The sequence below is a fragment of the Lolium rigidum genome, chromosome 6, assembly GCF_022539505.1.
Source record: "Lolium rigidum isolate FL_2022 chromosome 6, APGP_CSIRO_Lrig_0.1, whole genome shotgun sequence".
NCBI classification, from domain to species: Eukaryota; Viridiplantae; Streptophyta; class Magnoliopsida; order Poales; family Poaceae; genus Lolium; species Lolium rigidum.
Genome location: NC_061513.1, coordinates 98,821,058 through 98,843,970, shown reverse-complemented (window position 1 = coordinate 98,843,970; position 22,913 = coordinate 98,821,058). Strand labels below are relative to the sequence as shown.

General features: G+C 41.8%; 1 protein-coding gene, 5 long non-coding RNA genes and 1 pseudogene across 7 annotated transcripts; 6 read left to right on the top strand and 1 right to left on the bottom strand.

Moving 5' to 3' along the window:
• Positions 1 to 270: 270 nt before the first annotated feature.
• Positions 271 to 7,574, top strand: LOC124661842 (annotated as a pseudogene).
• A 987-nt stretch (positions 7,575 to 8,561) lies between these two features.
• On the bottom strand, positions 8,562 to 11,808 carry LOC124666524 (CTD small phosphatase-like protein). 2 transcript variants are annotated; one of them, XM_047203874.1, is made up of 6 exons: positions 11,468 to 11,808; positions 10,390 to 10,518; positions 10,180 to 10,300; positions 9,988 to 10,069; positions 8,777 to 8,985; positions 8,562 to 8,699 (listed from the first exon to the last, which is right to left on the bottom strand). In XM_047203874.1, the coding sequence occupies exons 1-6, from the start codon at positions 11,786 to 11,788 to the stop codon at positions 8,656 to 8,658; spliced, it is 906 nt and encodes a 301-aa protein (XP_047059830.1). In that variant the 5' UTR covers positions 11,789 to 11,808; the 3' UTR covers positions 8,562 to 8,655. The 2 variants fall into 2 exon arrangements, with proteins under 2 accessions (XP_047059830.1, XP_047059831.1); XM_047203875.1 differs by having other exon boundaries at positions 8,568 to 8,742; positions 8,832 to 8,985.
• A 5,628-nt stretch (positions 11,809 to 17,436) lies between these two features.
• LOC124661835 lies at positions 17,437 to 17,817 on the top strand. The gene is made up of 3 exons (XR_006990302.1): positions 17,437 to 17,499; positions 17,598 to 17,663; positions 17,755 to 17,817. It is a non-coding gene; the product is annotated as an uncharacterized LOC124661835 (long non-coding RNA).
• Positions 17,818 to 19,507: 1,690 nt separating this feature from the next.
• On the top strand, positions 19,508 to 20,066 carry LOC124659642. Its single transcript, XR_006989657.1, has 3 exons — positions 19,508 to 19,614; positions 19,749 to 19,802; positions 19,917 to 20,066. It is a non-coding gene; the product is annotated as an uncharacterized LOC124659642 (long non-coding RNA).
• A 24-nt stretch (positions 20,067 to 20,090) lies between these two features.
• LOC124659641 lies at positions 20,091 to 20,588 on the top strand. Its single transcript, XR_006989656.1, has 3 exons — positions 20,091 to 20,165; positions 20,283 to 20,402; positions 20,543 to 20,588. It is a non-coding gene; the product is annotated as an uncharacterized LOC124659641 (long non-coding RNA).
• A 258-nt stretch (positions 20,589 to 20,846) lies between these two features.
• On the top strand, positions 20,847 to 21,539 carry LOC124659640. Its single transcript, XR_006989655.1, has 4 exons — positions 20,847 to 20,878; positions 21,022 to 21,193; positions 21,298 to 21,405; positions 21,503 to 21,539. It is a non-coding gene; the product is annotated as an uncharacterized LOC124659640 (long non-coding RNA).
• Positions 21,540 to 21,590: 51 nt separating this feature from the next.
• LOC124661132 lies at positions 21,591 to 22,148 on the top strand. Its single transcript, XR_006990096.1, has 3 exons — positions 21,591 to 21,636; positions 21,761 to 21,864; positions 21,976 to 22,148. It is a non-coding gene; the product is annotated as an uncharacterized LOC124661132 (long non-coding RNA).
• Positions 22,149 to 22,913: the final 765 nt, after the last annotated feature.

The following is a 22,913-nucleotide window of genomic DNA, read 5'->3' as shown; positions in this document are numbered from 1 at the left end:
TTGCCTATCGGCGAATTCAAATATATGTACGAATTCGGCCTATTTATGTACGAACTCGTCTATATATGTTAAATACCATTAAATTTCGCTTACGTTTGAAATTATATCGCCCAATTTTTTCTGAATTCGCCGTATTTTGTCAAAAACTTTCATCCATCCTGGACTCTCCGCTGGAAAAATGGGCCTCCCAGGCAAAAAAAAAAAACATCCATCCAGCGCTGAATAGTTCCGGATTTCGGCCTAGGGGCTAGAGCAGTTCCAGTGTGAAGCATGGCCTCCCAGCAACCACCAGAGCCGCCGCCGGCGGAACCAGCTCCTACCACCTTAACCGATCTCGGCGGCGACCTCCTCCGCGAGATATTCCTCCTTCTCCCCTCCCTACCGAGCCTCGTCCGCGCCGCCTTCGCCTGCCGCACCTTCCTCCACGCCGTCCGCTCGTCCCCCGTTTCGCTTCCGCGCGCTCCACTCGCTCCCGCTCCTCGGCATCTACTTCGACCCCGACGGCCCCGCCATCCCCGCCTTCTCCCCCCTCCGCCGCCAATCCGACCCGGACCTGAGGGCCGCCGTCCGCCGCTCCGACTTCTTCCTCACCGGCCTCCCCGACGACGACGACTTCTTCCCCGGATGGGTTATCAACGACGGGAAAATCCACGATAACCCCCCCCGCGTTGGTGCGCCTTCTATCATAACCCCCCCTTTGTGTCGCTGACATGTGGATCCCAGCCCCACATGTCAGTGACACAAGGGGGGTTATGATAGAACGCGCGCCAACTTCCAACGACAACTTCAACTGCCTTGATTTACACATCATCTCCTCTGAGGAGGACGACGGGATGTTCCGCGTGATCTATGCCTGCCATGACGAGTCGCGGGCACGCGCTGCGGTCTTCTCCTCGGATACCAGGGCGTGGAAGGTTTTCCCCTGGTCCGAAGCTGTGAAGACGCCGCAGTCTGCCCAGGAAAAGCAGTGGCTTAGCGATGGTAGGATGGCGAATGGGTTCGTCTACTGGATATACTTGGATGAAGCCTCCATGCTCCTGCTCAACACCACCACATTGCAGTTCTCTCGGATGGATCTGCCGCCCTACTTGCAAGGACATACTCACATGTTTAGGGTTGGCAACACCAAGGATGGGGTGCTCTGTATCGTTGTTGCAATTGCATTCAAACTGTATGTTTGGGTCCGGAAAATTTGTGATGATGGCGTCGAGAAATGGGTGAAAGGTGAGCTGTTTGATTTAGATGATATTATTGAGGAGACTGGGGGTACACTCGAGGAACACGGTGAACTCAAGGTTGTGGGTGTTGTTGATGGATTCGTCTACTTCTCTACCCATGAGACCTTCGAGGATGCAAATCTTCCATGCTGGTTCCTATCTTTAGACCTGGAGACATCAGACATTGACTTGCTCTTTCAGAAGAGATATGATAGTCATATCCATCCCTACATTATGCCGTGGCCTCGTTCTTTGGTATGCGACAAGCCATGTCTTCAAGTTGAAGGTGCTTCATGAAATGTCGGCAAGGTATCATGGTCTTTTCCTTTTTGGGCCATCAGATGATTTTTTTTTTCATTTTTGATATTCCGAGTCTGACAAAGAATAGGTCATTTTTATTCCATGATTCGAGTAAACTGCAGTATCTACATTTTCTTACCCTTCATTAGATACTTTGTTGTTAAAAAAAAAATAGCACAGTATATAGAGTTATAGACAGTATTGAGTCTTTTTTCTGTCTTATTATATCAATACTCCTTGTGCTTAAACATATGACGTTTTATTGGATATGGATACAGTCCTAAATGTGTAACTTTGAATGTTTTGATATATATGAGTGCAGTGCTAAGAAATAACAAAATATGATGGAACTTTTTTTATTAGAAATATTAAAATACATGTTTTTTCTCAACAACCTATTTTGTAACCCATTGGGCGACGGTCTAGATTAAAACTTCCCATGCAACATATATATGCATTTGATGTGGTCAACAAATTTATGAATCGGTAAACTGGAAAACAAATATATCTTTTAGTTGCTTCTAATTTCTTGATCTTGTGATAAATCCAAGAAAAAAAGTGCACGAATCCTGCAATTTCGTAATTCTTTCATGTTCATTTAAGTAGACGACAAAATTCAATAGTAAAGCTAATTATGACTCCATGCATCTGGAATTCACGTGAGGTGAATATTTGATGGAAAAGGGCCTTATATCGCTAAACTTAACTTCAAGTAATTACATCTCAGAAACATAACGTATTAGGATTGGATGACAAAAGTCTGACCTCAAAGGGTGGTAGCACAAATGAAAGAAATTGAGAATGACCCAGTCCGGTCTTTTCTTATCCATCTTTTATGATTGGTGATTAATATATTGAGCAATATAGACTCGATGTGGTCCAACCCCTCCCTGGACCCCACGCAAAGCAAGAGCTTCATGCACCGGGCTGCCCCTTTTTTATATTGAGCAATAAAGAGGTCAAGAGCAATCATTTTTCGCTGAGATATGGGAAAACAAATGACATACATTCTCAAGATAGCATCAGGATTCTCTCTTAAAATTAATCATCTGTTCACTTGCATAGGGTGCTGATTTTACCTGAAATTGAGAGGAGATATCCATTACTTTACTTCAAGCATAAAAATTGAAAATACACACATTAAGTGCCATTACATGGATATTGTATGCAAAAAATAGACAAATAAACATCGCTAAAAAAAACCCAATTTAATAAAAGGTAGCCATTCATGTCAGATACCTTAGAGGGGAAAAAACGTGTATAATCTCTTTTAGGCTAGAAGTCACCTAGAGGTTATCGATAATAGGTTCAACCTGAGAGTTGTACGATGAATCATAAACCCATAATATATACTGCAACATGGTTGCAAATATGGCAAGGGTGGTTTCCTTTTCAGTAATGGCGTAAGAGCATCTCCAGTCGCGTCCCCCAAACCGTCCCCCAAACCGCGCCGGATCGAGCGTTTGGGGGACGTGTTTCGTTCGTGCCGCGTTTGGGGGACGTCGCTCCCCAGCCGCGTCCCCCAAACGCCGCCCCCAAACATTTAAAATAATTTTTCTGGCATTTTTATTTCAATTTCCACAAACTAATACATAATTTAGAACGTGGTTTACACGAAAACACAGTTTGGAACATGGTTTTCCACAAACTAATACATAGTTTGAACCATGGTGGACACAAATATAAAATATTGCAAAGAAACTAAACCTAACTAGGCCGTGCATCGAAGGTTTCGTGTGTTCGCTGCTAAGAAAGAACACTCGAGGGCACACCCAGATCACCTAAGCTGGAAAATCCAGCGGGAGGATGGTGCCCTTGTTGGTTCTACCGATGAGGCGAACAGGCAGAAACCTCCGTGCACGTATTCGCTGCGAAGAAACAACACTCATTCAGTCGTCCTCCTCGTCGGTGCTGTCGTCGTCCCTATCGACGTGGTAGTCCCGGAGGCAGCGCCTCTCGTCGAAGACCTTGACGCTCATGTCCCTGTTGCCGAAGTAGGAGAACAAGAGGATGAAGCCGGCTTGGAGGCTGTGGTGGCGCGCGAACTTCTCCCAGCCGATGTTGAAGTACATCTTGCCGCGCGCGTCGTAGATCGCCTTGACGATCCACCGGCAGTAGCCGCACGAATGCTCCCGCAGATGCATCGTGCGCGGGTGTACGCCGCCGACGTACTCGGCGAAGGAGTCCGGCAGCCTCTGGATACCGCGCGGGTCGCCCTTGAGGACGTGGACGAACTCGAACAGGACGTCCGGCTCCACGTCCATCTCCGACGATGATGAAGGCGGCGGCGTGGAAGGCGACGGCGAGCGTTCAGCTATGCCGCGGCCACGACCACGACCACGGCCGCGGCCGCGAGGTCCGCCTCTACCAGACATAGCGTCGAGTCTTGTTGAGAGATGGTGGCGGCTAGGGTTTGGGAGAGAGGCGCTAGGGTTTGTGTGTGAGAGGGACGATGAGAGGCGCCCCTTTTTATAGGCCGGAGGGAGGCGGAGGAGCGGTGGCGCTCATTAACGCCGGCACGCAGAGCTAGGCGCGACGGGACGCGTCGCTGCGCCCTCTCGCGGGAACTGCACCGTCGCTGCGCCCCAATAACTTCCGTCGCGAGGTAGGCGACGGTTAGGTTTAAATTAATTGTGCCGCTGACGGGTCGGCCCCGCCACTCCCCGCCTCGCTTTCGCTGTGTCCGGCGTCCCCGGTGCGTCCCCGTGGGACGGGGACGGGCTCGGGCGCCGGACACCGAATGGGGGCGCGCCGGACAAAAAAGGGCTTTGGGGGACGCGGCTGGAACGCTTTTTTTGTCCGGCGCGCCCCAAATCCCTTTGGGGGACGGTTTGGGGGACGCGACTGGAGATGCTCTAACTCCTAAACATTTTCATTCTAGTCAATTTTAAACTAAATTGTATGTTTTGAGATGAAACATATTAGTACTACGATTTCCTCTGACTTTTAAAAAGTTACTCTTAGGACCATAAGTGACATAAACTTGTCAATATGATTTGGATTCCTGATCTTACAGTAGTGAATGATGAAGAATAGAGTCTCTTTGTCCTTATAAGTGACCTCACAATGTAAAATATATATTGATCGAACTTAAACTCATAGTATGACCCTTTGAAAAGTTCATATGTCTGCGCTGTGAATTTTGTTTGGCATAATCCTATTTAAACTTGGATTTCAAGCCGGATGGATGAGCTTAAAATCAGAATAATGCAGTAATGATATTGTATTCTGCTCCTTGTAGTAAATGTAATTGGAAATGGAAAGAAAGAACGCTCATATGTCTACCATGCTCGGAATATATATGTAAATTAATAGATGATTAACCCGCAAAATAAGTGATACATGATTATATTAATGTTTAGTTCGGTTGCAATCTAAGTAAAACCAATTAAATATAGTTGTATAGTGGATGAGAGACTGAAACATTCTGGTGTCAGTTGATTACTGGAAAAAAAAAAACTCCCTCTGATCCAAATTAATTCTCGCAGATTTAGAAAAAAAAATGTTGCCTAAATTTGTCTAAATTTATTGAATATGCAACTAATTTGGGTCAGAGGGTACTACTTTTGATGAAAAAAATAATTCATTGAATCAATTAATAAGTAGGCCTACTAAAAAAGTTAGCTGAGGTATTCCCAGGATTACTATACTATCGAGCCGACGGTAAAAATTGGATATACTGAAACTGGATGGTTAATTTTTTTTATAAAAATGGATGCTCCATTTACTATATGCAAAAAGAGATATTAGTCTAATAGATAGTCTCGCCTACTCTATAGGTTTCTCTTAAGGTTGTTGTTGGTGTGGCCTAAAACTTAAATTGCATGTATAGTGTGTGATTATGAAGGACATCTGTGTGAACCTATATCAAAATATTCTGTTCGAAGACTAAAATAGATCGGCTTGTTTAAATATGTGTTTCTTGGTTTACTGTTCTCCGAAACAGCATTGGATTGAATCATTGCTATAAACTAGTGTGTAAATAAGCTGAATGAGAGCTAGGTTGTAAGTAAATTAGGCACTTGTCGATTAGAAAAAGTGTAGTGAATCATTTATATGTAGTCGGCCTCAGTCCTAATCTTCGTAAATGGACTTCTCAGCTCAAAGCTGAACATTTATATTTCATCAATATAAGAGCCCTTACGTAACTCACTTGACATTGTATGCTTGGGAATTTAGCGATGACATCACCAGAATATATGTTACAAACGATGCTAGCTTTAATTGTTGACCTCAAATATTTGACTCAACTTGTAGTCTTAAAAGAATATATGTGTCCAGTATCTTGCATCTATTCAATTAATTATTGATTCCAGTGAAAACTGAGTAGGGAAAAGGAAAAAAGAAAATTAAGAAGCTAAATTGTAGTAAAATAGATTCAGATTCCCCATGCTCAATCGAAGTTTATTTGGATAGGCGAACAAATATCCAATATAGAACATAGAGGCTTGAGAAAATAGCGTACACAGCTAACTTTTGGAAACTGAGTAGGGAAATGAAAAAAAATTAAGAAGCTAAATTGTAGTAAAAGAGATGCAGATTCCCCATGCTCAATAGAAGTTTATTTGGATAGGTGAACAAATATCCAATATAGAACATAGAGGCTCGAGAAAATAGCGTACACAGCTAACTTTTGGTAATAGAAATATACCAAGCACGATCAGCATACTCACGTCGTCATCTGGAAAGGCAGGAACATGAGCGTATTGTACTCTTGTAGTCTCGTTCCCTCTACGCTGGAAGGTCCTCACCAAATTCTGATCAACCTTTCATGGGAACCCCATCTATGCCACCAATATGACCTGTAGAAACCTCGATCTGCTTGTTCGGTCCCTCTTGCCGGAGATTGTATGCAACCACCGCATGTATAGTTAGACACTGTATGCCATCCAAGACGCCGGAGGATGCAGTCATGGTACTGTCCGACACGTCGTCCAGCTAAGAATCAGCTCATAGTCATCGACTCATCGTGAGTCGGGACACATCTGCACGTGTGCCGTTGAGGAACCCTCGATTGCGTGGCCTGGAAGCATCAACATGAACGACCGTGGGTGGCGGCCGGCGGCCGTGTGAATTCCTATCATTATAGATTATGGGCATGGTAAAGCATCTGAACAAATACTTTCACACATTCACATGGTAAAGCATCTGAACAAGCATATCATGCCGTAGCTTCAGCTGAGGCTGCGACGACGAGGTCGAGGGCGATGTGCAGGGCCACGGAGATAGGAACTCATCTCTTGTATTTGTGTAGGCAAAGAAAATTAACCTAATGGGACACATCGGTATAGGGTCATAGCGTGGACGTGTTTTTGTATGTAATGGCAAAGGTGGATAATTATTTTATACTTAAATCTGATGGTTAAATTTTGGCCACATATTTTAGATCTAACTATCAGAATAATTAAGATGATGTGGATTAACGTGGTCTCTATTTTAGACCTCCGTATTTTGCTTTTAGTATATAATAGATAGTAGATGCTTGCCGTGTTTCTTTTTGGCACATTCATGCTAAAGGACAGCATTAATGCTAAGCCTAGCAAGTAGCACCCTCTGTTTATTCCCTGATGTTATCGAGCAAGTCTTTAGCTCTTTATCACTCACTCCATTTTTAATCGTGTTAAATTTCACTTTTCTGAGACAGATTCAGTTTTTTGATTGGAACAATTGACAACTTGCCATTTTGATTATAAACTTTTTATTCAGTTGCCAGTTAGACTGGAGTTTGGACTATTAGTAGCTAAATGCTTGTAAGAGCTTCTGCTGATTGTTATGCACCAATAATGTGGTCATCAGCATGAATGAAACCAAATAAATTAAGTCTAGATTCCTTTTTATATTGCAAAGGGATTTACTGTTCGATGCGATTTTGGGGGTCAGTAAGAGAAGTGATCTATTGTCTCTACCATCACTGAAGTAATGTTCTTATTTACAAACTGGGATCTCATGCAGGATTGACAGCCTGCCTCTGTTGGGATGTTGTAGCAACTACAAGTCTTCAACAGGATGGATGCATCAAATGGGGAGGTCTGAAGGTGTAGCTCAACTGAGTGTATCTGCTCAGAGATGTCGAGAAACAATGATTGTTTGTTGTATCTGTATTTGGTTATGAACTATTAGTGATGTTGGGGGAATGTTTATGAAGGCTACAAACCAAGTTTGTGAAGTGTATTATGTGTACTTTGTTGTTAACTCTTGGTGGTGTTGGGAATGTTTGAGAAAGCTATAAACCTTGTTAATATCATGCGGTCAATTTCTATTTTGGTTATTTATCATAGTAATTCAAATGATTAAATCTTGTAACTGTGGCCTTTTCAGAAGCTTACATCTTTAGGCATAGTACTCATTTATTTTATTTGTTGTGTACTAAATCCAAGACTAAGGTATACTTGCAGTCCTTCAGTTTTGGAACCTGCATTCTCTAGCGTGGTGGGCAGTGTTCGATGGCGTTTATAAGGGAGCATGTGAAGTTCCAAAGATTTTCACGTTCTCAGATAAGAAGCCATCATGTCCATTATGAAGAATGTCAGCAAGAGTAAAAGTTCAGGTCGCTCAGAAAACATGGTTGTGACTTGTAAGTGCTCATGTCTTATTTCAGAAGACTTCCTCTTGAGTTAATTATAGGACTGATATGTTATCAGCTGAGGCCTATGTAAGTACTATCATATGGTTTAGAGACCCTGTGAGTTAATTACAAGATACACATGATTTTGGAGAATTATGTTTCCTTTGAGTACAATTCCCTGGATTCTGTTTCCGTTTCTTTTCAGGTGAATTTCCTGAAAAATTCTGACTAAAACTCTGTCAGCCCCTTGACATCATAGTCATAGACCCTTCAACTGTATATTAAATCATCTGAACTATCAACAATCAAATTTTACAACAAAAGATATACAACAATTGATGTTAACACCAATACAGATCTGACATTCTGCTAGATTACAATTCCTTTATCTCCAGACACGGCAATCCCGTATGAACAATGACGTGACCTTATCAGGAAACCTAAATGAATATAAATAATAATGTACAAGTGCTCTCCCCTAAGGGACTTATGGCTTGGTAGGCACTTGATCCTCCATCTAAACAATTCTCACACTGCATGATCAGTTCGGGGATCCCATGCTTTTGCAACCATTCAGGCATATGAAACCTTTCGTACAAGGCTGGCCTCACATCTCTCTGGAGAGAGATGCTTCAGAAGTGGAAATATAACCTCCATGAGCTGGAAATTTGCAAACAAAACAAAATCAATATACCTGTAGAAACTAGAAAACCAGAACCACTAAATGATTGATGTGTATTATCAGTTACTTGATCATCTGAGTGTTGTCCGGCAGAAAATGGAACACAAGGTATTCCGTTCAAAGGCTGCACTATGAAGCTGAACGGATTGTTGTCGACGATGACGATTCTACTGAATTCTTTGGACAGGCAAGAAAGATCTTTCACATGCTCTCTGTACTCCCTGAAATTGCGCACCCAGTGATATCAGCAAATGAAATGGCTCACTATGTCATTGCCAAATCAGTATTATATCCACTCTCAGTAAGGCTTGCACCAAACCGCAAGAATCTAAGCAAATCGCTATTAAGTAAGTGACAAGTGAACATGAACATCTGTTCATGCATAGATAAGGAAAGCACCATGAGTTAATTACTAAAGACTGGATCAGGGACATGCCTTGAACGCAGTGGCACAGATGGATTATGTTTTGTGACACAAATGTAATTAATTAACTGACATATTGACCCTTAGAACGTAAGTAACTTTTGGTTATCTCTACCATGCCCACCATTTTGATGTCCTCTACACCCAATCAAGCAAACGATTCTCAGTAAAATGCATCCTAAGCTATTGAAGATGCGTGCATCTCCAATAGTCCAAAGCAAGACCAAGAGAAGTGGAATTAATGAGCAGCTTCTTTCTTACTGGCGCCAGAAAGCATGAGAAAGAATATGGATTGACTATGAAGAATGGGCAATAAATTCCTTATATTCTGTCCACCCTGCCTTAGCAGCTCCTTCGAGGCTGGCATCACAATGCATAGGTCCATGGCCACGGCCTCCAACAGCGCACACTATGGTCTGCGCTATAATCCTTACACAACTCAAACACTGCAGCCTATCATCTTCCTCTCTAATCACCCATCACGTGATACATGTAATGCATGATATGCCTTACTAGAAATGATTGTGTGGCAACCTTTTACAATCCTGTAACTCGTAACTCAAATTGATGGAAACTGACCAATCTCTATTATCGTGCACCTCATGCAAATTAATGAATTATAAATAAAACTTGTGTGCTATTCGACCTAAGAAAATACTGGTGTCCATTTAGCATTCAACTGATTAGTTTAGCACACAAGACAGAAACCAAATTAGTAACAGTTATCACCGAGATGTGGTTACAACCGCACAATGTTACACAATAGTTTGTATCCCATAGGGAAGTCTGTATTACTTACGTAGTAACAGTTGATGGACGATAGAGACGGAGTTTGAATCTATTGTTGGCATCTATTCTATCCACTAAAGGTCTTGCATAACCTGAGGAGAAATTTGCAGAGGTTTTGTGAGAGTGTGAGGTTGAACTGATTGGCTCATGTGACTAGACAAATGAAAAAAAAAAAAAGGTAGCAGCCAGCCAGCAAACGTACCTTCCAAACCTGCTGTAAATAGGATAAGATCTGCAAATTCACTAGTTTTCTTCAAAAATTCATGTAGACCAGGACGTTCAAAAACAGTAACATGATTCACCTTTTGTTTTCCTTCAGCATCCTTTACAGATCACACCAGAAAAAAAATCCTTTGTCAGTAGCGATTAAAATGATTATGAAACTGAAGTAGCAAGAGAAGAAGTTTGGTACCTTATCAGTGGATATGCACTCCATGTCGAAGCAATGTAGTCCCGCTTCAACAGCTTGGGCGCGTACAATAGGAGGAAGACCAGATGACTCATACGCAGAAACTAAAGTCTCGTCCAAGTCAAGCACTACCTGAACAGATAGCCCAGATTTATTCAGACACAGTGAAAAGTTTATAACTAAAAATGACTTCCTAAAATTTGGTTCGTTAATAGGTAGTGATGTTTAGCTTTAACACAAACATTAATTCAGTTCGTTCTATTAGTGTGAAGCTATAAGCTCATCAGGGACCCAAGTTGCTTGCCTGTCCAAACTAAATATGCTTCCAAAAAAACCCTGTTACGAGTATATGTGCCAGTGAAACAACACACATGCTGATCCATCTATCATCAGCCAAGTGCATAATCTCATAACTCAGCTCCAATCATGATGCTAGTATTGACAGCAGGGTGGACTATCTAAAGTAACAACGCAGACAGCAACTTTTCTAAAAATCATCTCTGCCAAATTGACTACACGAGAAAATGCAATACCAAATTGCCTGATTAAGTATTTGATCTTCTAAGGTAGCAACACTGGAATCCCGTAAATTCTCAAAGCAGCCCTTGTCTAGATGTGAGATTAATGCAGTCCTTGGCTACTAAAACCAATAGAGGCCCTTGTTTTGGGATTGAAGCACAGCAAATTCTCACTGCTCGTAAAGCTATTTGCTACTGACAGCATTAATCTTTGTTTTGGATTCGCAGCACAACGAACTGTTGGTGCTCGTAATCGGAGAAATATGCCTTTTTTACCACCCAGCGCCCCAAAATGGCTCTATAGCACACGCACGGATTCAGCAGCCAAGGGAACACATCAATCAAGCAAACTGAATTAAGCAGGCTAAACGCCCAATTAGCTCAATCAACCGCTCCGCCTAATCACCCGAGGACCGAAGCATACTGCAATTGGATACAGGCAGGTCTCCTACATCAATTTTCTATCGTATTGGAATCCATCTCGTTCCGAAGTCTCCATTCCCCTCCACCCAGAACACCAAATTAGCTCGAATGAATCCAATAAAAGCCGGAATCTTTCGTACCGTGAGGCGGTCCAGGGGCTCCAGCGGGGGCGCCGGGACAGGAGCCGCGTCGGCCGGGATCTCGGAGCGGAGCGGCATGAAGGCCACCTCCGGCAGCGGCTGGTCGGAGCCCGCCGTGGAGGAGAGGAGGGGGTAGCGGAAGCCGACGAAGGACAGGAGCTGGGCGCAGGAGGGCGTGCCGCGGAGGATCTGGAGCAGGACCTGGAGGAGGAAGCCGATCCAGCCCACGACCGCCTGCCACGCCTGCGTCGCCGCCTTCCCCCGCTGCTGGTGCTGCGCCGCCGCCGCCGCGGTCGGCGAGTACACCTCCGCGGCTGCCATGGACGCCAGCGGCAGGTTGTCGCGCCACGCGCGTGCGGGGAGGGGCGATGCCGGAGGCGACCGGAGGAAGGTGGAGGTGGTGGTCGGTCTCTGTGGCCGCGCGCGTGCACGTACGTGGACGTGCTCTGGTGCTTTGTGCCCGGGTGGGCTTAGCGGGACAGGGGATCGGTGATTGGGGGGGTAGATTTGGTGGGCCCAGCTGTCAGGGACAGTACGGCTAAACTGGCGAGCTGCCGGGAGGAGAGGAATTATCATACGGCCACACCCAGTTTTCTCCTGGTTAATAATATATTTTGGAGTAAAATACATGGTGGGTCATCGATCTTCTAGGCGGGTTTCAGTTTAGTCATTGTACATCAAAAATACCAATTTACGGTCACTGAACATGTGCGAAGGTTTGTCTACGATCACCGACGCTCGAGATGCGATGTATTTGTCGACCTGATACTCATGGGGCCTACATGTCAGCCTCCAATTGTATTATATTTTACAGAAAACCCCCGGAAATATATCCCTCTGTGTCTTCTTCCTCGTCTGTCACATTTATTTCATCCTTCCCCTCTATCAGCTCCTGGAGAAAGAGAAGCACAGCATGCCTCCCTCTGCTCGCGGACCGCATGAGCGCATGGGCGGAGGGTTCCTTCGCCGCGTGCTGAGGGTCTCCGAGAGAGGCAGCGTCGGACGGGAATGGGACGCGGGGTGGGGAGGCGGCGGCGTGGGGAGGCAGGGGCGCACGCCGGCGTGCTAAGTCGACGGCGGCGTGGAGAGACTGCAGGGCACTAGCGCCATATGCTTCTGTGGCGCATACGATGCGAGGAGCGCATGCATTCCCATCCGCGCCACCCTCCTACCCTGCTGGAAACCGCTCCAAGACAAGCTCAATCTCCTGCTCCTTTGCCTGCCGCGACCCTTTGGACCGCCTTGACCAAGCAGTGCGCGGGAACCAGTCGATGATGGGGAAACCAGTGGCGCGCGGGCACGTATCGGCGGAGACAAACCAAGCACCTGGCTATGGGGACGCCGGCGGCGGGGTCACCCGGTGGAGGCGGGGTCGGCCGTGCCTTGGCCGGACGCGTCCTGGAGATCCGCTGGCTCAGAGATTAGGCAGGCACCACGCAACTCGGGCATGGACGGAGCCACGCCGCTCTACCTAGCGGAGGCCAGCGACCCGCATATGGAGGCGCTCCAGGCTCATCCGCCGGTAACACGCACGGACCACGACGAGGAGATTGGAGCGGTGGTTAGTGAGATTGAGATGGAGGTGGATGTGCAAAATCAGAGGGCTTTTTGCAAAACGATTTGCACAGCTGTAACGCTACTTAGTCTGACAAATAAGGTCCACAAATTGCCACGTCCTCAAATACAACGATGTACTGCCGATCAGTGACCGTCTATGAGCAGGCAACACGTATTTGATTACCGTAAATTGCTATTTTCGAAGTACGGTGACCGAACTGAACCCAGTCGAGAAGTCTGATGACCTGCTATGTATTTTACTCTATATTTTGTGTGCATTTCTGCCTGCTGGCTTTGAATCCTTTGATGCTTATCAGCATGTGCTGCTACTAATTAATTTGTTTTGACGAAAGTAACTATGAATATAATGATGTACCAGTAACGTTGACATGTTATTTTCGGCAACCAGGTTCAGTTGATTTCAACAATGTGCTTCTCCATGTCTTACTGTTCAGAACAACTAGATTAAGAATAAGATACAAGTTTCCTGGACAAACTATTTGTACCAGCTACAGAAATGCTGCAGAAATTCTATAGCTGACATTTTCTTCCAAACTATGGCCAACTCTTTCAATGGTGCTAAGAAGATGTTGAATTAGACGACATAGGGAGCTTAGAAAAAAGAATTCTGATTGTTGTTAGAAATATTCCTTTCTCCCAAGAGATGGCATGCCGCATTGCCTTGCAGCGGAGACATTCTCTCTCGACATTTCGTGCTTGATGATTATACCTACACATTTCCTACTAAACAGCTAGCTGTTTCTCAATTGGGAAACAGCCACTTTTTCAGCCGTCCGATGTCTTCACCAATCTTGGCGCATCTTTTTTCAGCTTCCGTTGAGTCTCCCGCACCGCGTCTCTTCCTTTTCCTTTTTCAGCTTTTCTTTTGAATTTTTCATTTCCCCTTATCCCGTCGTCGTGTGGCTCTGTCCCGGATCCATCCATGGCGAGGGGAGCTTCGAAGGCTGCAGCGCGGGCGGTGTCGGAGCGGTCGAGGGCTGCAGCGCGGCCTGTGTCGGCGCGGTCGGGGGCTGCAGCGCCGCGGCCGGTGTCGGAGCGGTCGGGGGCTGCAGGGCGGCCGGTGTTGGAGGGGTTGGGGGCTGCAGCGCGGCCAGTGTTGGAGGGGTCGGGGGCGGCAGCGACAGCGCGTACTGCGTCTGGGGGCGGGCCGGTGCCGCTCGGTACCGGGAGTGCTGCGTCGCCGCAGCCGGCGGTAGGCGCGATGGGGAAATGTGCTTCTCCTGTTCTTCTCCGTCCACCGGGGAAGATGTCAGCGATTTGCAAGCGCAGAAGATCTGAGTCCCGTCGACGTGATGGGTAATCTCTTGTTTCCCATGTCCTCTGCCTTTTTTGTTCTCCGATTTTGTGGTGCTAGGTGCCTGGTAGGTTGTGCTCGAGGTCGCGCGATAGACGCATGAGTTGTGAGAGACGCAGCAATTGTTGTTGATTCGTGTGTGTAGTGCTCGATTTTGTCTCGATTTCACTGGATTTCGACCTTAGTTTAATTTTGGAGTCGCATGAGTTTTGAGAGACGCATCAGTTGTTGTTTGATTGGGGTTGTAGTTCTCGAGTTTTGTCTCGATTACACTGGATTTAGGTGCTTCCTGGCTCAAGTTTGCTGCTGCTTCTCTTCCTAGTCCCTTTTATCCTTGAGTGTGGATATAGGATGGGGATTTGTTACGATTCATGCTGTTATTAACACCATTCCCTTTTGGACGAATTTGCTGTCACAAGGTCCAAATAATGTGCCAAATCACAGTGTATAGAAGTACAGATAGAGGAATATGCTTTAGTCTAGACAGTATCCAAATGTACAGGAGAAGTAGAGTAGGGTCACCAATTCCACTGAATAATTTTGTTTGATTCGCCGAGAGAAGGCAGGTCTTTCACTAATTCATCTGACATATAGTCTCTTCTCTTCAGTCTTTCAATATGTTAATTTCTGTGAGGATGGGGTCTATGGTTTTAGTGAATGAACCCCCTTCTCCTTCGACTATGTTTGTTATGGTGCCTCTTTTGACTTTGAGAAACTTTTGAAAGTGGATATAGTGTGGGTAGATTTTGTTGCTATTAGTGGTTGTATATTTTGAAGGTTGAACCGTTTTGGGATTTAAGTGCTGCATTGGTGTATATGGCCTATGTTAAGTAGCAGTGTCATGTTTTTTGTCATCATGCTTTGAGCTATGGTCTTTAATGTTTGGATTATCATAGATGAACATGGCCATTCATGTTTTGGTTAGTGTGCATGGATCAAACAGTATTGATATTGTTTTTGGTGGGTGTGCAATGATTTTCTGAGCACTATCTTATTTACCCTGTCAGCCTTCTATGAGTTTTAAGTATTCTTCAGTTTGTTAGTAATTTGTTTTCTTTAGTATGAATCAGTATGTCGGTAATTTTCTTTTTTTTAGTTTGAATCTGGATTTTCTATCAGCCTTCTATATTTTTTTGAGGGAAACATTGGGGCGCTAGCTTATTGATTACATTAGGGTTTAGCTGATTTTCAGGTTAGGCTGATGGTATGCTCCGATCTTTGATTAGTTAGGGTTTAGTTTTGTGTTCAGTCTGAGTTTTGTGTCCAGCTTGTTATGAGACAGATTGTGTATTTGGTGTTCATTCTTACCTCAAAATCATCTTGATCCGATTGTAGGCTTGTGAGCTCTGTTTTCACTTTGATTTGTGAATGAGGTTTAGTATCATGTTAATAACCAGGTGATTGTTACCATGTGGTTCTAGGACTTAAATTGGCTGCACAACATATCCAACTTTCCCCAGATCTGGATCGACATGTCTATATTATAGCACTGCTATACTACTTCGTGTGTGTTGTTGCTGCATCACATAAATCAACACCGCTAATACTTATGCATATTGCTGTTGCGTCACATAAGTCACCATTTGTAGTGTTTAGATTGTACTAGTACTACATGAGTGCTCACTCCTTTATAAGTTTTGGAGATGATGATGCACACGTTCATGTGGATTTCTGAATGTTATGTAGTGTCTGTGTTATGATTTAATTCAGTTTTGTGCTACTTCTCATGAAATCAGTCATGTGATGTTCGATGCCTGGCTTGGCAGCTGCAATGGATAACTTCAGTACTAAAGGAGTTGCCCACTCCGTTTCTGTTAGCAAGCCTTGAATATGAAGACAATGCAGTGTCTACGTAGAATTCTTATATTTGAAAAATCTGAAGCTTAGGCAGTGTTTGTGTGTCGATTTACCCTAGCTGCACATGTACTAGTACTTCTTATCAAGAAATGTCCTGGTAGCCGAATTGCATTTTTGGGTGGTAGCCTTTGTTATCGTATTTTATATTGATCCATTGTGTATATGTAGGATATGCCCATCCATGTTACGACATAATTTTCACTTCCTTAACAATAACGATAGTATGTGACGATTTTAAAATGACATTCGGTTGGATTTGTTAGCTCTGTGGTTCGATGAATTCAAAAGTGGACTTACTTAACTTCGAAGTTTGATATGTGTTCTTAAAGACGCATTTTCACCGTTTATCCGATTGTTAATTTAAAGGATCCCGATCTGTTCTCATTGAAGTACAAACCCTTCCTCGCGTATGTTTTTTAATTTGGCCAAAGTGTGAAGTGTTAGCTCATTTTTAGCACACCAAATTGCTTGTGTTTCTTACTTTTGCATGGCTACAACCATAATACAAGAGAAATTAGTTTTTAGCTGAATCTCATTTAGTAGTTTTTAGTATTATCCATGATGGCAGGCGGTTGGATTTGTTAGCTCTGTGGTTCGATGAATTCAAAAGTGGACTTACTTAACTTCGAAGTTTGATATGTGTTCTTAAAGACGCATTTTCACTGTTTATCTGATTGTTAATTTAAAGGATCCTGATCTGTTCTCATTGAAGTACAAACCCTTCCTCGCGTATGTTTTTTAATTTGGCCAAAGTGTGAAGTGTTAGCTCATTTTTAGCACACCAAATTGCTTGTGTTTCTTACTTTTGCATGGCTACAACCATAATACAAGAGAAATTAGTTTTTAGCTGAATCTCATTTAGTAGTTTTTAGTATTATCCATGATGGCAGGCGAGTATGCGTAAGTTACATAGTGTTTGGCAATATGTAGCTTGGAAAACCATTTTCATTTTGCTGCATGTTGTCATATTATGTTCAATGTAAACTTACCAGTATGAGTAATTCATAGTTGCTGCATGCAGGTGCTTTTTCTTGAACACTCCTTTATTTTTGATCCGTTGCTGCAATTCTGGATGTTTTCCAGCAAGAGCAAACACAACATCAGTCTGAATCTTGATTATATCTTTCCTATTCGTTTTTGTTTGTGATCCTCTCGACACTATCTTTTTTCTCGCTTTGTAGTGGGGAAGCCGGAAGAAGTTTCGGCGATGATTTGTCCGGGAATTTAAATCGCATCTGGTTCATGTGATTACGATGCTGATTTTGGGTTGTCACATATGGATAGCTTTTCATCTAGTGATAAAGTACGATAGTTGTCCGTGCATTTACCTTTCAGCTTTTTCATGGTTTATATATGCATATACTTGTTTTTCATTCATTGTTGTTTCTTTTTCTTTGGAAGGAAAATGCAAAGCCAGGGAGGAAAAGTGTTTTGGATGATGCATTGTTTCAGTTTTTTCGCAAAGAGGTTCTTTAGTTCATTTTTAACTAATTATTTAGTTTTTGTTTTATTTTTGATCATACTTATTTTTTTTGCTTGTTCCTTGATGTTTCTATAGGCTATCAAATCTCTCAAGAGGGACTTTTCCAAGTTCTGCGAAGAGTCTGTCTTATTCTCTAAGGTTTTTTGACGTCTTTTATATATGAATTTTGAATGCTATCATATTTGTGAGACTTTGAATTCTTTTTCACAACCTTCTTTTACCTTTTTCGTAACAAACGGTTGAAAGAGCATTCTATTGGCAGAGAATCATTTACTTCATATTCCATTAAGTACTTACGTGACATTTCGAAATCATTGACTTTTCGTCGTAAGGAGGTCATAAGGAATTTTGGTTTTGGTCATCTTTTGTTGCTTGAGAAATGTGAGATTCCTTCTCCGTTTGTTCGTCTGGATCTGTTCTCGTGTTGACCATGTCTCCCATCGGATAATTGTAAATGATTCCAAGATTATCTCAATCTCCAAGGATTCGAGTTCATTTTGTTACTTGGTTTGCCAAACTCTGGGTCCGTCCCTATGCTCGATAGTGATGGTGGTGCCAAGTTCATTTTGAAATTATTTGGACTCGTCGGAGATGCCTCACATCACTTTCTTTGGCAACAAGCTAAAGTCTCAAGATGTTTTGACCGACACCTGAAGTTTTTGTGTGCTTTATGGTTATTGCATTCAAGTGTTTTCTCGTTTCCTACAAGCAATGAGCTCCCTAACACGGATTACTTGTCTATTCTCGAACAACCTGAATCTGCAAGTTCTTTTGATGTGTGTGCCCTTGTTTTTGAACATCTTATCTCTGGAGTATATAAATACAACAAGTCTTGTAAATTGAAAGGAAGGAAGCCAAAGGTTTTTGAGTTCTGCTACTATATTCTTGCTGTGAGTTCATTACTCGAAGTATTTGTTTATGCTTTGCTATCATCAATTTTTTTGTTCTATTTGGATGGTGTGTAAATATGAAATGTTTTTTGCAGGTGTATTATCTTGATTCTTTGGATTTTGGGGCTAGAATTATTGATCAAAGTGTTCCGAGGATTTCTGTCTGGAATGGTAATCTGGTAAAATTCTTCTCTGATTTAGACCGTACAAAGAATAATATATTTGGGAAGAGACATCTGAGGAAAAACCTATCGTCTTTCTATACTGAGGTGTGTGTTTGATTATATTCATTGTCTTTTTAACAGTATGTTTTTTTCTTCGCAAATGGTTTTGATTATATTCAATTGTCCTCGGGATTATACATATGGTTTTGATTCTTTTTGTCGGTATGGTTTCTAGGGTGAGGTGCAAGATGTTTCGAAATGTGTTAAGGATGCTCCCCACATGTGTTCCGAAATATCTTGTTTTTCTTTGGCTTTCAAGAACAGCTTGCACTTGAGATTTGGTAGTACACTTGAGGGCAAGGTAACGTTCCAAACTAATTTTTTGCTGTTTCATTAGATTTCTTATATGAATTTTGGTTTTGCGGCCTTATATTTCTTGTCTTTTTTCTACTTTTATTATAGATTATAGATGGCATAATCGATTCATTTCAATCTGCAATTACTTCGAAACATCCTCCCGTATGCAAATCTGAGGTGTGTGTTAGTAATGTGTTGGATTTCTTGATGAAGTTGAAGTCTTCCGAAACTAAAGAAGCATCTCGCCATACCCAAGCTGTGAAAATGTGAAATCCAAGGGCGTCGCATCTCTAGACAAAGCAACAAGCAAATCAGTTCGGAAGCTAAGGTTGTCTTCATGTTAATTGTGTCCTTTCTATCTTTGCTTTGTTACTTTCATTTGTGTTTCTTATATATGTCTTTTTTCTTCTTTTTCTGTCGAGATTAGTTGGACATAGCAAGCAATCTGGGTTTCATTAACCAAAAGGAATTCTTGCAAACAGTAGGATGCAATTCAGTGAAGAACAATTTTATTGAAATTTTTGGTAACTCTCTTTTCCCTTTGTTGTAGCTTTATTTTTTAGACGGCTTTTCTTAAAGTATTAAGGTGCAATGAAGTGAATAATAATCTTTTTGCACATTTTTGATCAACTTATCTTCTGATTCATTTCCTCAACAGAAAGTCCAGAAGTTGTGATGACTAAGACAGCTGAGGCTTCCACTGTCAGTACAGGTACTTTGTGTACTTACTATTGTTTTGTGTCATCATTTCTTTTTTGTATAGGAATATCATGTGATATATAGTAATTATTGTTTGTAGATAACATACCGATTTTCTGTTTTGTAGCTCCTACAATGCTTCCTCTGAAAAAGGTTATGTCAAGGTTCCCGCATTTAGTGCACAATGATCAGTTTTTGCTATCGTCGAAAAACTATCCCACTGGAGTGAAAGATTCTTCAGCATTTGTTATTCATGGTAGCAATAATGACAACAGCAATGTCCAGACAATCTATATCTTTTGGAGGTTTTGTGGTCGACAACAATATCACATCTCCTATTTCGAAGATTAATTTTTCGCAAGCTTTTGTTGAGCAGGTAAAGTTTTTTCTATACCTTTGTACGATGCGTCTGCTTATTTGTCCTTGTATGTTAGAGTCAGTAGTATATGTAGGTACATTCTCTCAAATAAAAATTCTAATTATTTTTTAATAGGATGTGTCTGCATTTCTGATGCCTCAAGGAGGTACAGTAAACAAGAATAGTAATAGAAGCAGCACTATAAGTGGATCTAAAGGGGCTCCTATTCTTGTACATGAGAATTCTCCGAAAGATGTATGTTCTTCTTTTTTCATGTTTTTATATTGATCCTCTTTTTCTATTGATTTACTTATTGTCGTATACATAATTTTTTCGACTTTCTACTTTGTTTTGTTTCCTGATTTTTCATTTTTGTACCATGCTTTTTGTAACAGATTTTGAAATCTTCAAAAGTTTCTAATGGATCAAATGATTTCCGCGCGAGACAAGTTCAGCTTGCTAGTGAAAGTGATGAGTTGTATAACAAGTTCATAAAGAAAGATGATCAGCAGCCTATAATTAAAAGTAATTTTCATAATAGCAACGATGATCATGTTGATCTGTCACAAGATGTTGCTGAAGAACAGCTCCCAAAAGATGATATTATCATCCTTCGACCTAAAAACCCTCCGGTCCTCCCTTTGCTTCGAATCGCCGTTTCCCTGTTTCAAACCTTGATGTCAAAAATTTCGTTCTATTGTAGAATTGGCATACACAAAAGGAGTTCAAAAGTATGTACTTATCCTTTTCCCTCATATTATATATGTTGTTTTATCACTTGTGTGGTTAATTCTGTTTAGGTCATACAGCTAGGAGTTCAAATCTTTTTTATTGGTTTGCTTATTTTGTTGTTTTTACTGGGGTTTTCTCTCAGGTCGTACTGTGTGAAATTTTCCAAAGTTCACTGTAGCTTCATATCCTTGGGTCAATCTCTACAAAGAGAAGGGCATGTTGATAACTTCTTGATTCCAGTTTTTTGTCGCAAACTGTTTGAGGATAATCACCCTAGTAAATCTGGGAGGCATCATTTCTTCTCCTTTATCGGTGTTAGTATCTTCAATCCCTTATTTTTTCATTTGTTATGTCAGTTTTACTACATTTCTCTTAGACCAGCTTACCCTATTTTTTCATTTTGGTGTTTTTATTTCAGGAAAATATCCTCGACTATAACAATGATGTTCAGCTAGGATTAATTGCTAAAGCTTTTATTGGTGCTGCATCAGCAAGTAAAGGGAAAAGATTGGAGCTATCCGACAGGGTATTTTTATAATTCTTGTTTCCATTTGAGCATTTTTAATAACATCATTTTTTGTAGTCTACTCTCACTTGTGTTTCCATCTCGTTTGATTTTCTAGCTCTTTTTCCCAATATGCCGCTCACGTCATTGGTTCACATTCTCTCGTGGATTTCAAGTTTAGGTTGTTCGTTTTTCTTGATTCTCTCGTATAACAAAGATGATGATTTCCACACTTCAATCAAGAATGTCCTTGTAAGTAGGGTTTTTATTTTACTTTATCTTTGCATTTAACTCATCTTTTTAGGCTACGTGTATAATCTGTATCACTAATTTTTGACAGCCTTTTTCTTTCTTGTCTCCCTTTTTTCATCTTTAGATCAACAACTTTGTAAGACTATGGCAAATTATATTCAAAACTGAAGAGAATATATTCAAAAACTTTTCAGTAATGTATGCAAAGGTTCCAAAGCAAGCCAACGCGTAAGTTTACAACTTCTATATCATTTAATGGTTCAACTTGTCGATTGTTCTTTTATTTGTTAAATACATATTTCTGAACTTTTCATTGGCTTTTATGTGTGTTATTCGTAGTGACGATTGCGGAGTGTTCACTATGAAATTTATGGAGATTTTCAAACCAGAGGTGGACACATGCTCATTATTTTCCAAAGAAGATATTATTCATATCAGGATTCAGTTTGCCAACCAGATCTATTTCTGCAAAAGGAACAATGTGGATAAATCAGTTGTTGTCAACTACAAGATTCAGGTTTATATTTATTTTTTGGTGTTGTTTTAAAATCCTTTTCTATGGTTCATAGTAGTTCATTTATAGGAGTCCTTTCTTCTTTTTTTGCAGGCATAGGTCTGTTTTGCTGTTGTTTTGGAAAGAAGAAGTAGATATATATTTGTCATATGTAAATTTATAAGAACTCTCCATTAGTCATTGCTGTACTTATTTTGTCTTAGTTTCCTGGAAGACTAAACTCGTATACTCATATATACTTTTGATTCATTTCATTTTTGCAGTACCCTCACTTTTATTCTTCTCATTTTTATTTTCTTGCCACGTTATCTTTTCTTCTATTTTTTTTTGGGGGGTATTTTTTAGTTTTTTTTTTGCGTATGGGGTAATCCGGGGTAACTCCGCCTATCCATCATTTTTTTGCTTCTCTATATTGGATAGCCGGTTCCAAGCCCGGATAAAGGAGGAGGACCCCTAATCAATCTATTGTTTATTTCAGTTGATCTATTCATATTTTCTTCCTTTTTTTGTTTTACCAGATTGTGCTTTTTCGCGTTCTTCCCTTTTCTTTTTTTTTTTGAACGAGGTTGCTTGCATGTACTCTCTGCTCGTACATGGTCACTTTTTCCTTTCCTGTCATTTTGCTTGTAAATGAATTACCATGCCGGGGATGTTCTTTAGTTTCTGAAATTTTAGTTTTTAGTTTGGTACTTTGAGTATGTCTCGGTTTAGTGAAACAGCCTTTGTGTAATAAGTATAGGTAGTACATCAATGTGTGGGGGCA